The sequence below is a fragment of the Sinohyriopsis cumingii genome, chromosome 5 (genome assembly GCF_028554795.1).
Source record: "Sinohyriopsis cumingii isolate HCF-2022 chromosome 5, ASM2855479v2, whole genome shotgun sequence".
Lineage (NCBI taxonomy): Eukaryota > Metazoa > Mollusca > Bivalvia > Unionida > Unionidae > Sinohyriopsis > Sinohyriopsis cumingii.
The window spans coordinates 95,976,873-95,991,315 of NC_142965.1; the positions used below are offsets into that span (position 1 = coordinate 95,976,873).

General features: G+C 33.6%; 1 protein-coding gene across 2 annotated transcripts; it reads right to left on the reverse strand.

The window, feature by feature from the left end:
* Window positions 1–691: 691 nt before the first annotated feature.
* On the reverse strand, window positions 692–14,069 carry LOC149799813 (uncharacterized). 2 transcript variants are annotated; one of them, XM_089959227.1, is made up of 8 exons: window positions 13,980–14,069; window positions 9,394–9,462; window positions 8,249–8,393; window positions 7,679–7,729; window positions 5,850–6,164; window positions 5,003–5,323; window positions 4,024–4,354; window positions 692–3,360 (listed from the first exon to the last, which is right to left on the reverse strand). In XM_089959227.1, the coding sequence occupies exons 3-7, from the start codon at window positions 8,304–8,306 to the stop codon at window positions 4,113–4,115; spliced, it is 987 nt and encodes a 328-aa protein (XP_089815353.1). In that variant the 5' UTR covers window positions 8,307–8,393; window positions 9,394–9,462; window positions 13,980–14,069; the 3' UTR covers window positions 692–3,360; window positions 4,024–4,112. The 2 variants fall into 2 exon arrangements, with proteins under 2 accessions (XP_089815353.1, XP_089815354.1); XM_089959228.1 differs by lacking the exon at window positions 13,980–14,069 and having other exon boundaries at window positions 9,394–9,537.
* Between the last annotated feature and the right edge of the window lie 374 nt (window positions 14,070–14,443).

A 14,443-nucleotide genomic window follows, 5' to 3' on the forward strand; every position in this document is an offset into this window, starting at 1 on the left:
TCTGTAAAAGCAACGCTCCTTGAATAGAATCTATTGCAGTTTTGCTAGCGAAAAGCGGTTGGTCTATATTTTCCAAGACATGCTTCAGCATCAACAAAAAGTATCCAAAATTGGTAAGAGTAGATGTAATTAAGATCATTAACATCGCTACAATAGGATATAGTGTAATACAAATGGTACTTTTTTGTCAAAATTAAAATGTCAGGTGGCAAAATATACGAACTTCTTGAAGCAAACGTTTACAGATATTATTTTTCTAATGTGTTATTGAATTAATGAAGTTATAAAGTGAAATGTAAGAGGAATTTACAGGCATATATACGCCTGAATATTGATGTTACAGTAAGAACATGGGGGAAATATGAACCAAGACATTATCCAGCCCTACCTAAGTATATACAAGCAGCAGTTGTGAAAAAGCATTTTGCGCCTACTTGATAAGAGACAGTTTGCAAATATCCCGCATCGTAATTAGACGCACCTGACCTAAACTATCCAAAGGGAAATATATGAATTCTTCTAAGAGATCACATGCTCAACCCATCCAGAGAGAAATGACCCCAACCTAGTAAACGGGTTTATTATTAATGATCGTAGACACCTACTTATAGATCCTACTCAATCGGCATTATAAATATCTTATATTGGAAATTGATACCCGTGTACAAAAAATAGCTGTATAATATCTTGATTGGAGATGATCATTTTAATTGACAGTCATTAACAAAAATTGCTCACAATATTTATACAGCCATGCATAGCACACTGGATGATACATTCCATTTTTCTCCTTTTAATGTAAGACGCTACCAAACCCTACATCAGTTGCGTCGACAGACATTTCGAATGATAGGTTCAAATCTGGAGATGAAAGAACTAGTGCACTTTTAAGTATGGCCATTAATTTATCAAAAACCTTCTGAAATATGTCAGACCAATATAACTTGATTTTCTTTCACAACCAATCGGTCTGGGCTAAGTAATTAGGAAAACCTTTGAGCACAATTTCCGATAATATCTAATATATCCAAACTCTTCATCAGTTGGTGTTAACTCACAGACACTGGGAATTCAGAGATAACTTGAACCTTACAATATATCACAAAACTATAACACTAACTCGACAAACCTCACTCTTAATTAAATTAATTATCTAATTTGTCTCAGTCGAACAAAGAATTTAAGAATATTTTCCTGGTAATCATTTCATGTATCGCTGTATATAATGGCTTCATCCATGTATGCATTACACCCATCTATGCCAGATGTTGGCGTGATAATTAAACGGTGGAATGCTGAGGGAGAATTTTTCATGCCAAATGCCATTGTCTGATATTGGTAGAGTACATCTGGATATGCAGGGGTAGAAATTTGTCTTGCCTTATCCAAAAGTAAAATCTGCTAAAGTCACTAAAATGCGATTGCATGCCATCATTTAAATCTTCAGTGTGTAAGACTGGTATAACTAAATTGACTGAATTTCCTTCATTTGCGGTTTTGTCAAACATTAATTTCACTTTTGATTGAGTAGAGTAAAGATTGTTTCTTGCTCATTCGCAGGCCTTTGTCAACTTATATTTAAAATCACAGACGTAAACAAGAAGTTTAAACCCTGAGTCTTCTGTTGTAACAAGTTGAACTTGTAACATCTTCAATGGTCCACAAAAAGTATGTCGAAAAACAAGGGCAAAAGTTCTAAATCCTAAATACTCTTCAGCTGACCCTCAACACGAAAAAACAGTAAATGCATACCATCATGCAAATCTTTTATGGTGTCAAAAAATGGGACTGAATCATATTCTTTAAAGATTGATGAAATATTTATAAAGCCTTCTAACTTTTAGTGTGATATGCAGAGGACTAATATTGTTGGATACCTAATTCATATAATTTTCAATGTGACATGATCTACAACATTTGGAAACATCGATTTTACTTTCCGGCTAACAAAAATGACTTAAGATCTTATGATAATCCTCATTAACTCCTAAATGACCGTTCAAGGGAGGTCTGTGGGCTAAACTAAGCATTTTTTGTCAATACGGCGTTAAAACAACAATTTGATACCTCACAGACCACTTGTCACCGCGGGTACCAACACGTGGCATATAACTATGGACATGAATGACTTAAGTAAAAAGGTATTCATGTTCAAGGGTTCTATGTCACTTTTTGGTAATTTGGTAATTCTGCCAAATTTATTCCTCATAACATATTAAGGCACACAGAAGCTACTCGTAGTCATTTATTATTAGGTACTTTGCCGCTATCTGTGAAGTCTTTTTCCAGTGAAACTGTTCGAGTACAGTGAGGTTTTGTTAATGTTTCTCTCCACTACGTAAATAATTAGACAGATTTAGGACCAGTAACAGTCGGAGTTGTTAATTCTTTGCCCGTTGTTGGTGCTTATTTATTACTAGCCTGTGACTTAGCTGGAGATAACGATTTTTCAATCCACTTGTAACTGATAAGTTTTGATCCTATTGAGATGGAAATCTCTGATGTATACCCTGCTTGTGCAGCTAAAGTAAAAAAAAGCTCCTGAGAATGTTCTTGAATAAGAATGTATTGCTTTGGCTGGCATATTTATTGCTAAGTCTTTTGATGAGGTCACCATTGCTCTAGCATGAAGAGATACACACGTTAAAAAGTGTATATTGCAGCTGATTAGCTGAGCTTGTACCTGTACTGGAAACCCTATTCACATTTATAGCATGAGACACTACACTGTCTGTATTATAGACCTAATTATTTTAGCCGCTATCCAGTTTGTTTTAAACACATTGACTAAATGATTTCAGTTCTAACATTTACTGAGACATTTAATAAAGCTTTATGAACACGCTTGAACTGATACAAGTTTCAAATATTTGACTCTAAATACCTCACAATTATCTGCTTAAAACCAAGTGTAAAGGGAACAGAAAATACTGTACTTGTAATCCATATATGTGAACATTTTAATATCATAATGCATATCCACAGTACCATGATCCTAAAATATGTGATCGGAGGGAATTTTACCAAAACAACTTTCCTGTATGCTTCCCGAGTAATTCTTTCTCTGTTTCTTTTCGGTCTTTGCATGTTAAATATAACTTGGATATTCCCTTCAATCACAATAATTTGCTGGATTTTCTGTACAATTAGCATCTTTGGGCCAATCACAATATCCATTACAATTGCCCCAATATTCAATCGTCTTCTGTTCACAGTGTCCTCCGCAGTCACCTTAATATAGAAAGTGAAGATTAGGAGGGCAATTTCGTTCGGACGGCCCTGTGGTACATGTTATGAACTTGTTGCAGAAAAACGGATGTTGATGGTGGCAACCACGTGTTTTATTCTGGCAAAAGTTAGCTGAAAGAAAAGAAAACTAGTAAACGTTTAAAATGAACACTATTTCATAGCCAATGAATGCTATCGAAATGTTTATATTTACTCCAAACTTTATAGACACTTGCCAGTAATATATATATATATATATATATATATATATATATATATATATATATATATATATATATATATATAGATATATATATATATATATAGAGAGACAGACAGACAGACAGACAGACAGACAGTCACAGAGAGAGACAGACAGAGAGACGGCAGACAGAGACCGACAAAGAGCCTGATAAGCAGACAGATAGAAATGATCTATTTCATCTATCAATGTATCTACTAAGAGATCGATACATTCTCGTTAATATATAGATATATAAATACTTGATCGATAAATGTCATTATATATATATATATATATATATATATATATATATATATATATATATATATATATATATATATATGCGTGTGTGTATGCAATATATACTATGTTTTAGAGGATATTTAAACTGAGAACTTGTTGCGTACAGATAATCATTTTCTAATGAATAGATTTTATCTATATTGTAAACTTGCGCATTCATTTTCTCTTAATTTCATGCTACTTATGAGCAGAAAAAAATTGTATCCTATTAATCATCATTATAAACAATCATATCGGCAAGCAATAACCTGGAATCACTCGGACGCAGAGAGTATTTGATATAATTGTTTTCCTGTTAGCCTTGTAGCTGCATCGAAATTTTTTTCTGTTCACAACATTAATTTTTGTCGTTCGTAACGTTTATTAGAGATTGTGTCTCCCATTCCTGGTCAGTTGCTTTATACTTAGTGCTGAAGTTAGGCCACTGAGTCCACTCCTCTGTTCCTTTTATCTGGTATTCAAGCATAATTGATGTGTTAGTACAGCCTGTAAAAGCTTCGCATGAGATCTGACCATGACTACCGCTGTGTTCAACTATTCCACCTTCAAGAACTCCCAGCAACGGCTCTTTCGGATAATCTGTAATTTAAAGAAACGACCATGACAGGGGTTTTGCGGATAATTATGAACACTGTAAACAGAAAAATATTTGATAAAAGTTTCTTACAAATTTCCAAAATTAATATGTCAACAATGAATTTTAATCAAACGCGCTTTTCAGTTATATTCATCGACTACTAGTTCCTAATAGACCAGTGTAGCGAACTTTGCTGTAATATAGACTGACCGAGATAATCACTACAAGAATGAGAAATAAACAAACTCATGCTGGTATTGCGTAATTATGTTTATTTACTACTTATTTCCTCCGTCGTATTATATCTATAGAATAAAGTAAGAATGTAATTAGAAATGAGTCTACTGCATAATGCAGATGTAATATTTGTTTAAATTCCTATATTAAAAGCATATAGAAATAAACATTATATACTCATTAAGACATTTTGACTTGTTTCCCCCCCCCCCTCAATTTCGAATGTGTTGCATTAAGACGGGGATATGTATTGCGTACGTAGACATATGAAAGGTAAATGTTATATAAAACAAAATGAGATTTAAATAAAGACAGATATATAAATAGATAAATACGGATAGATCTTCGCAACAATTGCAATGAAGAAAGAGAGAAAGGTAAGAATACAATATTTTGTAAGCATTGTGGAGTACCTATCACATGTACATAGACTTCATAAATTTGTGAGATGTCATTCATGGTTAGATTGATAATGTAGTATCCTTCATGAGCACAATGTATCTGTCCTAGGTGTATCTCAACAACAAGTGTGCCATTACTTAACCATGACGCTGAGAAACCGTTGGTATTAGGTAAGTCTATGGCTCGGATAATGTCACTCCAATTTACAAGAATTCGGGGACTGTCAACGGATGTTTTTTCGATCTTTAAGGATACATTGCTTGCGTTGGGGAAATTGCACCTCATATTTTGAAATGAGGTAATGTTGAATTCATACCGGCATGGACATTCCGCTGAAATTATGTATAGCTGCATAATTGATATCAACACCATAATTATGCAAAACAAACAATCTCTATTTGCTTCAGATGTATAATAGTCTTAAATGTCATCCTTCAATAAATAACATATGTGAAACATTAAGCCCAAGATAATTTACTAGTAATGCAAATTATTCAAACGAGAAAGAAATTATTAAACTGTACATTTTCATAAATTTCAATCATAGATAAACCTATAACTTTGTGTATGCACATATTTAAAATAATGTATTTATTGTAAGGAGAATTTCAATAAAACATGATTATTGTTGCATAATTTATTTTTAGTTACTGAATGTTTATTTAATAAGAAATTAACAGAAACGTGTATATATATATATATATATATATATATATATATATATATATATATATATATATATATATATATATATATATATATATATATATATATGTGTGTGTGTGTGTGTGTGTGTGTGTGTGTAATTGTATATATATATATACAAAGAGAGAAAAATAAATAATTGTGGAAAATTACATAAAACGTGAAGTTCTGAGCGATTGAACTTAAAACCGTTCTCGTCAGAGATAGCCTGAACATAATAGTTTCCTTCTAGATGACAATGGATTCTATAAATATAGACACTAGCTTGAATCTCTGTATCGTTTACGGAAACACTGAAGTTCATCTGGTCGTTGCCCACATTTTTCACTGTATCATCAGTCAGAACGCCTACTGTAAATAGGGTATCGTTCCCATACACCGTCTCTTTTAAAAGACGTATTTCCGTTGTGCTCGCTAGATATATCGTGTAATGCATATATCCGCTGTCTCCTCTTCGTATGTGATACACTGTAAATTAGATAAGTTTTGCATGGCTGTATCGTTTGTGATTAATACACTCTATTTCTTCAGATCGTGTTCTCTTGAAGATATGTAATTGTATATTATAATATGGGTTTTTCTTTATCACGCTATCAAATGAATAACTACCAAATCTCTTGCTTTCCATACGTTCTGTCAAAACACTCAGTGGTCTAAAGGATGTGTCATTCTGATTTGATGAGATGTATAATAGAGACGGAACAGATGTTTTAACAAATCTAAAAGGCTACTGAATTTTGCATGTCCTGATATATTTGTTAGTTCACACAATTTCATATCTTAATCACTGTTCTAACGTACTTGTGGCTCTGAACTTTATCATAGTATGTAGGGAATATAGACAAAACAATCATGCATTAAAAATAATTTATGAGATATGCACAAGGAATTATAAAATCAAAACGTTTCTGTTTATTTCTTCATCACTTGCAAAATCACTTGGCATATACGGATATGCTAAAGAAGCTTCACCTACATTAGTTCCTCTGCATGTAAATTATATATATATATATATATATATATATATATATATATATATATGTGTGTGTGTGTGTGTGTGTGTGTATACATACATACATACATACATACACGCAGAATTACTATAATTGCTATCATGATTAGTTTGATATACCAGAATAATATATATGTCCAAATGATGAAGTTGTTAAGACATATTAACATATTATACATGCTATGTTCAGTGACATGCATAAATACATTGTAATTAGGATCAAGAAAACGTTCATAATTCGCCAAAATCTGAATTGTGAAAGCAATATCATGTCTGAAGAAATAAGACACGCGTAATTAAATCCAAATTACATTTTATGTCAGGAAAATTACACCTCACATATGACTGAAACAATGAGTGGAAAACAATCTCTTTATGGATAACCTGACATGGTATAAACATGTGTTTCATGGCGGAATGATTATCATTGATATACAGAAGATGACATTAATTTGAATAAGATATATATAACATTGTGTCTAGATATAAGATTCGGTTCATCGTCTTATTTCATTCCTCGTACTTAATACTGCTAGACTACCGATGCTGCTAAAATGAGCATACATACATACATACATACAATTAGCCAGCCCTGGATAGCCTAGGTGGGCAGGGCCGCGGACATTGTGGGAAAACTAGGACGAAATTCAGGGGGACTACTGCTGTCAGGAAATTCACCGACGTTACAATTTGTCATTCATTGGGCTCTACTGGAATGTTTTTTCTAGGGCCCACTAAAGTCCTGTGCGCTGCCTTGTTGGTGGGTATAGACCCCACCACACATGAATTGCGAGTTCGACGCTCTACTAAGTGAGTAACAGCCGATGCCTCCAAATGAAATATTTTACTCGCACTCATACATATGTACATACAAACACACCGACAACAACACATGTAGGCACGTTCTTGCCTACTTGATAACTTATGCTTATTAAAGCATTCACGTTACTAATGGTATTCCTTTAAATACCTTGTGGTTCAGGCTCTGGTGTTTGAGGGTTACAACTGTTACAGTTTTCATCTGGAATGTAGATTTAGAATAGCGAAAATGACAGTTTTCCTGTATGATTAAACATTTAGGAAGTATAATAAGAAATTATGTAGTTTTAACACCCATTTTGCTAAATGTTATTGACGCATATCATTATTTAATAAATGGAGAAGCATTTGTATTTGCAAATACGAATTAAAGTTAAATATTGTTCTCATATGAAGGGTATCGCTGTTACTTGAAAATGCATAGATGTCGTATGTAAAGTTTAGATCTACCTTTTTCAACACTTAAGGTAAATGATAACATGTAAAATTTCAAAATGTCTTTAAACACTTAATACAAATATATGGTAACATGTACTTGTAATAAAGTAGAACTACTGTTGTGCGTGACTGGCAAAATAATACATACAAATAATAAATAACATTTCATATATATGTATTGGCCTTTTCATTGTAAAACAGCATGAACATTAAAGCATATAGAAATAAACATTAATTTGTTTTGAATTACATTAATAAAATCAAGAAATCATCATTTTCATACACAAAATTTGCCAGATGGCTATACCATTCCCAGCCAAAACAGCCAATGACAGAATCATTATTATGTAGATTCAGATTGCACAAGCAGTCTTTTTCTTGTCTTCCGGCAAAGGTTCTTCTATATGGGCATATTGTTCTTTGTCAGCCTAAGAATATATATATATATATATATATATATATATATATATATATATATATATATATATATATATATATATATATATATATATATATATAACATGGAACACATTATCGTCCGAAATCCATAAACAAGTAAAATGCATTATTTTAGAAAATGAGAACTTGGGTTCAACTGCAGGAAGAAAGAAAAATGTGAAAATTGCTATATACTTCCAGGTACAGTTTTAGCCTTGACTCTAATGTGTTCACATGGACTTCAAATTATTGTCATGCAAAGGATTTTCGTCATATTTCGAAATTGTTACAACATCAAAAGGCATGAAATCTTCTAAGTTTGAACAAGGTTCCTCTGAGACATTGTGTGCTTATATATCTTACATCGTCTAAATATATAGTTTGTCAGTTGATTTTTAATATAGCCACATATCAGGATAAGAGATTAAAACATAATAATTCCATTTATTTATTATGGTAATAGGTAAAATGGTCATGTTTATATTATTATTATTATTATTATTAATTCAGGAACGCTCTGGTGGCCTAGTGGTTAGAGCGTCCGCCTCGGATGCGGGAGGTAGTGGGTTCGATCCCCGGCCGAGTCATACCAAAGACTTACAAAAATGGTACTAACAGCTCCCTCGCTTGGCGCTCAGCATTAAGAGGTTAGTGTTAGGACTGGTCGGCCTGGTGTCAGGATAATGCGACTGGGTGGGACATGATGCTACATGTCTGCGGCATGATGCCCCAGTGCTAGACATCACTATAAAACTGCCACATTGTTTTGGAGCGGATAATTCAGTGATGTACGATTGAGACATTCTCCCATAATATCGTACCAAAATAAAAACTGATTTAGAAATACTAACCATTGCCGAATATAGAAAAATACAAATGTATCTAGTGAAAACGAATTTAGGATATGTTACGTTTGGTTCCTGATCTAAACATCTTATAGTTGTATCTAATATTAACAGCAAAACAGTTTGATAAAATATGAAAACTTACGTCGGCTTCACCTCCATTATCAGTTAAATAACCGCTACTGGAAGACATTGCAGACAGTATCAATTTTAACTGTAAAAAATAAATAAAGTTTTTGTTTGCATACATACCTACCTACCTACCTACTTACCTACCTACCTGCCTGCCTGCCAGCCTACCTTCCTACCTGCCTACCTATACATACATACATACATACATAGAGGCATGCATGCAGGCAGGCATGCAGAAAGACAGACAGACGGACGGGCGGACAGACCTACAGACACATGCATACACAAATAAATACTGTGAGGCAAACTGTTTTTAGTTGTCTGTGGCTTAAATGCAAAACATTATTGAAACACAACCACGTATCATTTCTTCAATAATATTGTGCAAAAGAAAACATACAAATAGTGAACCCCTGACCAAATAATTGTTGTAAAGTATATGGGGGTTCGAAAATTAAATGTTATCTTCGAAACACTTGAAAATCATGACATAATCAATAGTTATTTGTCATCATAGACAAATTCTGCACAGTAAGGCTAGACTTTGAGTATGCAAAATAAACTTGCAAAACGACGATAAAATTGTATTTAATTTATGTCCTCGATAAATTTAATTAAAATCAATAGTGGTTTTCAACAAACAGGAAATTCAACACTCTTTCCCATGCAGGTTTATCTCGGTTATTTACCAACCACTTGATAAGAATTGATAAATTTTTTAATACATTCAATGTCTTTGTATGTTGCTACGAAGCTCATTTATTGCAGTTTGCGTGCAGTTTATGCATAACATTCCAGACATTTAACTAGGACAAAATTGTCTCGTACGAGATAAACTTGACAATTCTGGGTTTTTAATTAATTAATGGATTTATTTTTGGAAAACCTACGGAGAACAAAGCATTGCAGTCATAGTGATTGAAGCTGTGCTGAAAGGATTTTCATAACCTCCATAGATACAGTCTGTGGGCTCTGAAATCAGTTGTCGTCGCAGCTCATTGAACGGACTAATGCAAAATAAGTGGGCAATACATACCATTTTCAGCAGAGTAAAACCATGACCTTGAGCCAGCACAAATAAAGACAAAATGTTAGGGCCTCGTCTCTCAGCAAAAATGAAGCTTTGGACTGCTACATTAGGCTGAGTACTCCCTGTAATTCATCGACTGCTTGATAAGATTGACATAGTTACTTTATGATTCTGCGTTGATTCGTGACAAAGCCTCCAAATCCTGAAGCTCTTGCCTCAGTCCGTTGCAGATAAATTTGCATGAAAATTACACAGAACGTTGGAGACATTCACATATAATGACCAATTGTCTTGAAATCGCTACATTTTGTATGAATGATGGGTTTCCTTTTTTAAAAATTCATCGCTATTTAAAGATTTTGCCCATATTATAAGAAGTTAAATAATATAAAATCCTTTCTATCGGGGATGGACGAAGGTAATGATAGAATATAAGACCGACGGATGATAGGAGATCACGAGAATCCTAATTTACGCATCACGATTTCAAAAGCAAATATTTCTCACAAAATATGTTAAACGGGAAAACCAGATATGCTCAACATTTGCTTATAAATCGAAATTCACGACGAAAGTTTTGTTTTGCACATTATTTACTCCAATATGAGAAATAAAGACCGTGAAATATTACCTCAATAAAATGTATTTGGACAAGGTATCAAATAAAGGAGATAATCTGCTATACGTAAATGGTTCTATTGCATATAAATGTTATTTATATTTCGAAATTTGTTTCTATTTACTATCGTTATGGTATAGCTTGTTATAAATTCGTAGAGTACCAATTGTCGTTGTTTTCGTGATTAAGCTAGACCGGGCAGTTAAAGTCGCAACGAAATGGGAAACAGTTATCCCTGTCGCCATTTTTAATGATAATCCACAGCCACCACCATTGGCCATGGTAAGGCATCAGCATGGTTTTTGGGGGGTTTCGTTCGGCCTTTGTGTTGTTTTTTTTGTTTTTTTACTGATCCTGTCCATAGTACAGCGTAATAGTTATTGATATACGTATCTGCATAATGAGGAACATTAAACTGATAAATTAATGATTAATCTGCTTGTAGACTTTCACGAACATGAAAGCTCTTAAAATTCGAAATATATGTGAAACGTGAAGATATTCAAAGTTCCAGAAAATGAAATGTTCTGCACATTTGCTTTTCAATTTATGCTTAATGTATCTCATGAAAATTCTTTCACCTTCCTTCATCGCATTATTGATAACGACACCATTCAACCGAAACTAAGTGTTCCATTGTGGGATTAAAGCATGTTTGTAGTGTTGTCTCTACTGGCTATTTCATTTGATTGTACTGGTAATAAACACTGTTCATTTTTGTCCTGAGCTCAGCGCCTCAGCGTTTGGAGGATAGGAGAATGGTATTTAGTCTATTAGAATTGGTTTAAACAGTACTTTCAAGACATAACTGGATATATATTCCGGGGAAAATAAGATCTAAGTGCCTTTCTCGAGGACACACCGTGGAGACGTCCCGGATTGGCCATGGCGGGTATCGATTTCGCGACCCTTAGTTTGCGAGTCTGACATTCTATCATCTTCCTCGGCTACCGAGACACTGTGTAGTCTATGGCACTTTAACATTACCGAACGGAAAGGTTTGAGATCTATGGAAATTTGAAATTAAGGCAAAGTTATGGAAGGTATGGGCTTTAATGGAAATTCAACATTAAGTCAACATTTTGGTGCGGTAATGAAACTATTGTCACACTGCTTTACAGAAAACTTTGGGGATGTATGGAACCTTTTGCAATTTAACGTTAAAGCGAGTACGCTATGGGATCAATAGAAATTTAACATACCGAATGGAACGGTAAGAGTTTTATGTGAATTAATCATTACGGAAATAGCGGTGGGTGTAATAGGGAGTTGGAATTAACGTTAGATTCTATATTAGGGTCAAGTGGGATTGAATATGGGGTAGCCAATACAGTTAATTATATAAACAACCAGGCATACAAGAAACGGCTGCGTGAAGATATGGAAATTGCAATTGTTGCTAACACGCCGTCGTACTTACCAAAGCACGTCCTTCCTGACCAAATACATATGGAAAAAAAATCAAATTAAAGGTGTTTCGATCTGATGTAGCCTGCGATATGGTCCATCATATCAGCTTTAATTAATGTGCTATTTAGTTTGCTGTCTTAGGTGCAAAGTTTTCAGCTTTCCTCAACAAAATGTAAACTCATAAATATCAAAATAAAATTTGGGAAAAATTAAAACCTGTTAATTTGGTATAACCTGGGGTTATTAGAACCACATGGAAATTAGTAACGGTAAAACATTTCAGCCCGAATTAACAATCCATTATTATGATTTACTAAAAACATCTAAAAACATCTAAGTAGTTTAGCAGGAAACTAATAGACTTCTTTACAGGTTTGTGTATCATGGATGTAAGGAAAAACCAAACGAAATTTTGCCCTGACGGATTGTCGTAACTGATGTGATTTATATATTTAATTTTGTTAATATTCTTAAACTTACATGGTTAAGAAAGATAAACCTGGCGTGATTATCTTGACTCCAAAATATATAATCTAATTATCTGGGGATACGTTTCTAAAGCAAATTTGAGAAATTGGGAATTATACATAGGCAGGGACACCCACATACTTAAATGTGGCAAACATGTAGTGATTAGGTATTAAGTTTAACGGATGTAGGCTAAAACATGTTTAAGATGTGAAATCCGGAGAGGTAGTAAGTGCGGACGCCCATGAAAATAAAGAATGTCTGCTATTGCTTTTTTTTTTCTTGGTGATCTTGGCTTTGTTTATATACGATTTAGACCAATAGATCAAAGTGTCTCTATGCAGAAGTGAATGTTGGTATTGTAATGGCAAGAGAGTGAAGAATATATGCTCAAGTAAAGAAAGCGTAACGATGACTATGACGATGACGGTAATTATCCAATTTCATATTAATTATAGTTTGTCCAATAACAAACAAACAAATACCTGCTACTTTTAAAGTAGTTAACACTCCATTGATGTATTCCTTAAGTAGATTCTAAAGAGAATTTCCACAAAACAAAATAACAGACAAAGGTTAACGATATATGTCTTTAAAATCTGCGTTAAAGCTTACACTAATTCATCTAATTAATGATACCAGCGATAAATAAGTTTAAATGAATCTTTTGTCAGATATTGAGCAGTGAGAAGTTTGTGCTGATAAGCCGTCTTTAATCCTGTCTAGCAATTTCCGCCACTGCCCGACATCGTTCATACCATGGGCAATCAAAAAGTTCCAGATGTAGCAGATCTAGTTCGTTCACTTAGCTGATGGGAAAATGTTATATAGCATTACTATCTTCATAAAATGTGTTATTCGACAGTACATTATTTAATAATAATAATAATAATAATAATAATAATAATAATAACATAATATATTAAGGAAAGAGAGCGAATAGTTTAGTCAAAACTTTCTTTCCCATCATGTGCAATATATAATAAATTCAAAACCTAAAATACAAATATAACAACCGAATCCCATTGCTTTTAGATGTCTGCACGTAATATTTACTCTCTGCTTAACTTACCTTCAAATGTATTCAGTAGCATAAATTTGCCACAAAACGTCTACCTGTTCTAATCATTATCCTCCAACATTCACCAGGAAGTCTAGCTTCACAAAGTTTGGTCGTGATATTAAGCTGAGGTAAGGGTCAAAGATCCAATGACTGGGTGACACACAATGCAGATAACATAACAAGTATTTCTTGGTTAAACGTTTGATGATAGGAGCGACACAGCCCTAGCACTGCACTCGTAATCAAGTATTATGCTAGTAGTCTTCGTGGAAACCAGTGTCTTCATATAAATAATCGTTCGTAATAGTAATATGCATATGCTGGTCACATCGATGACACAGCACGTTTGACCCTAGTACTCTATGCGGCATGTTGCAGTATAATCAAATGAAAACAAAACTGTATAGTCATCGATGCAAGTAGATGTGATTTAATTTAAGATAACCTATACTATATACTAACCATCATATTTA

What these genes read in the sequence shown, in the direction of transcription:
- LOC149799813 (XM_089959227.1), bottom strand. Translation starts at nt 8,306, where the DNA reads ATGATTCTGTCATTGGCTGTTTTGGCTGGGAATGGTATAGCCATCTGG. An exon ending in ACCAGAGCCTGAACCACAAG is followed by an intron (nt 6,165 to 7,678) that starts GTATTTAAAGGA and finishes TCTAATTTACAG; the next exon opens with TGTATCACATACGAAGAGGA. An exon ending in CTCAGAACTTCACGTTTTAT is followed by an intron (nt 5,324 to 5,849) that starts GTAATTTTCCAC and finishes ACATAATTTCAG; the next exon opens with CGGAATGTCCATGCCGGTAT.